This window comes from Bombina bombina, chromosome 6 (assembly GCF_027579735.1).
Source record: "Bombina bombina isolate aBomBom1 chromosome 6, aBomBom1.pri, whole genome shotgun sequence".
NCBI classification, from domain to species: Eukaryota; Metazoa; Chordata; class Amphibia; order Anura; family Bombinatoridae; genus Bombina; species Bombina bombina.
In genome coordinates this window covers 1,067,504,749-1,067,506,517 of record NC_069504.1, presented here as the reverse complement: position 1 = coordinate 1,067,506,517, position 1,769 = coordinate 1,067,504,749, and the positions used below count along the sequence as shown (strand labels likewise).

Sequence of the window (1,769 nt, the reverse complement as noted above, 5' to 3'; positions counted from 1 at the left end):
CACAGATAGAACGTGCTCGGGGTGGGGAGAAAGCCTAATTTTATACAAAGGGGTGCAGGAAGCAACCATTTATCAGCGATGGGGAATTTATAGAGAGAGGGTTGCTGAAAGCTACCGAGGTGCTTGCTATTGACTCTACCCCCCCTGTTTTCTGACGGGGTGTTACAAATGGTTTAGTCCAGTAGGAGGTGTGGCTAATTTCGGCGCTCAGTCTGCGTCCGGTGTCTGAGACTGTCGGATGTCGGGAAGAAGTTCTGACTTAGAAACCGCGGAAGCGGTGAGACTTGTGTGGGTTCGATTACTAAGAAACCCCGAGGAGTTTACAAATGGAGCAGGCCGCTGACAAAGTGGCGGCGCCGCCACCACCGCCTCCTCCTCCACCAAATACGCCTTTGGTGTCCCCTCCAAATACTGAGAATGAAGCAGAGAGCAGGCAGGGCCCCGAAGAGAGGAGCGGGGAACGAGCCGCCATGAACTTGCTGGAGACTTGCGGCGTTTGTAGGCTGAACATTCAGAGCCGCAGCCCCCGCCTGCTTCCTTGCTTGCACTCCCTGTGCCTTCGCTGTCTGCCGCCTCCGGAGAGATACCTCAGCATGCCCAGTGTGCCCTCCCCACAAACACCTCCTGGACCACCAGCTAATACAGCCACTGTGCAGGGTGAGTCCCACTCTTATTCCTTTCTACTCCCAAATGCGCGCTACCAGGTCAAGATAGCACGAAGAGCCTGATTGGTTGGACCAGAACTCTGCAGGGACCAAAGCTTTTGTGCCATATAAGTTTTTATTATATATATTTCAGTTATACTGTTCTATAATTTCTCAACAAGTATTAACTGTTATTGTTCACTAAAGTATTGGGCCGAATAGTGGTCTATTTAAGTTTTTGGGCTTCCCTAGGTAGTGCTTCACGGTTAACCCCATCAGTTGTAGCTGATATTTTTGCGACTGGAGGTAAGGGATGTTGGAAAGGTCATCTACCCCTAGCTAGATAGCTGAAGCTCATAGCTTTGTGATAATAGTTGTAAATAAAATGTTTTGAGTGAGAAGGCATCATGCTAGACGTATACTACTCCTCAGAATGTGCAGCCCTAGGCACAGGCATAGTTGGTTTAGGCCCAAATGCCTCCTTGACCAGAAACATAGTAAAGAATGAATATGCCTAGTTATGAAAAGCAATTTGTTTATTTTTATACACAATTTGATATGCTTTTAGTTTACTTGTCTTTTGCATATGATTGCATATACACTTGTGCCAATTATATTTGTTTATAGGCAGCAGTGTTCTGCAAATGTCTTGTGGGTGAGGGTTTAGACCTTTGCAAAACAAAGTTGAGGACCTTACCTGTATTTATTAGCCAGACAGTTTTTAAACAGGTACAGGCTATGTATTAAAATATAAATTTTTCTAGAAGCAACACTTGAAAACTCAGGTTTCCAGAATGTGTCATTAGTAGGCATTTGTCAGGACCCTGCTTGTTACTGCAGTTCTTCTTGGTATCCAAAATGTTACATTGGTGGTACTCGGCTTTCAAAATTGACTGCTCTTTAGCTTTTTTTCTTTTCTCACCTGTGTTTTATATTTTTATGTTTTGGTATTTAAAATGCATAATTCAGAAATGACAATGTTTTAGCAGTAAAACACGTTTTCAAATATATTTCAATGATCTATCAAACTTCATGGCTTTCTAAATTTATTTCAGTATTATGAGCCAGAAATTTTCAAGTGTATATGTGTGTGTATGTATATATGTGTGTGTGTGTATATATGCA

At 43.2% G+C, this 1,769-nt stretch overlaps 1 protein-coding gene across 1 annotated transcript in view; it reads left to right on the top strand.

Moving 5' to 3' along the window:
• Positions 1–226: 226 nt before the first annotated feature.
• Positions 227–1,769, top strand: part of TRIM24 (tripartite motif containing 24) — a 467,748-nt gene continuing 466,205 nt past the window's right edge. The window contains exon 1 of the mRNA XM_053719682.1: positions 227–725. Coding sequence (XP_053575657.1) covers positions 327–725 — 399 coding nt within the window. The 5' untranslated portion in view covers positions 227–326. The remainder of the gene's footprint in view (positions 726–1,769) is intronic.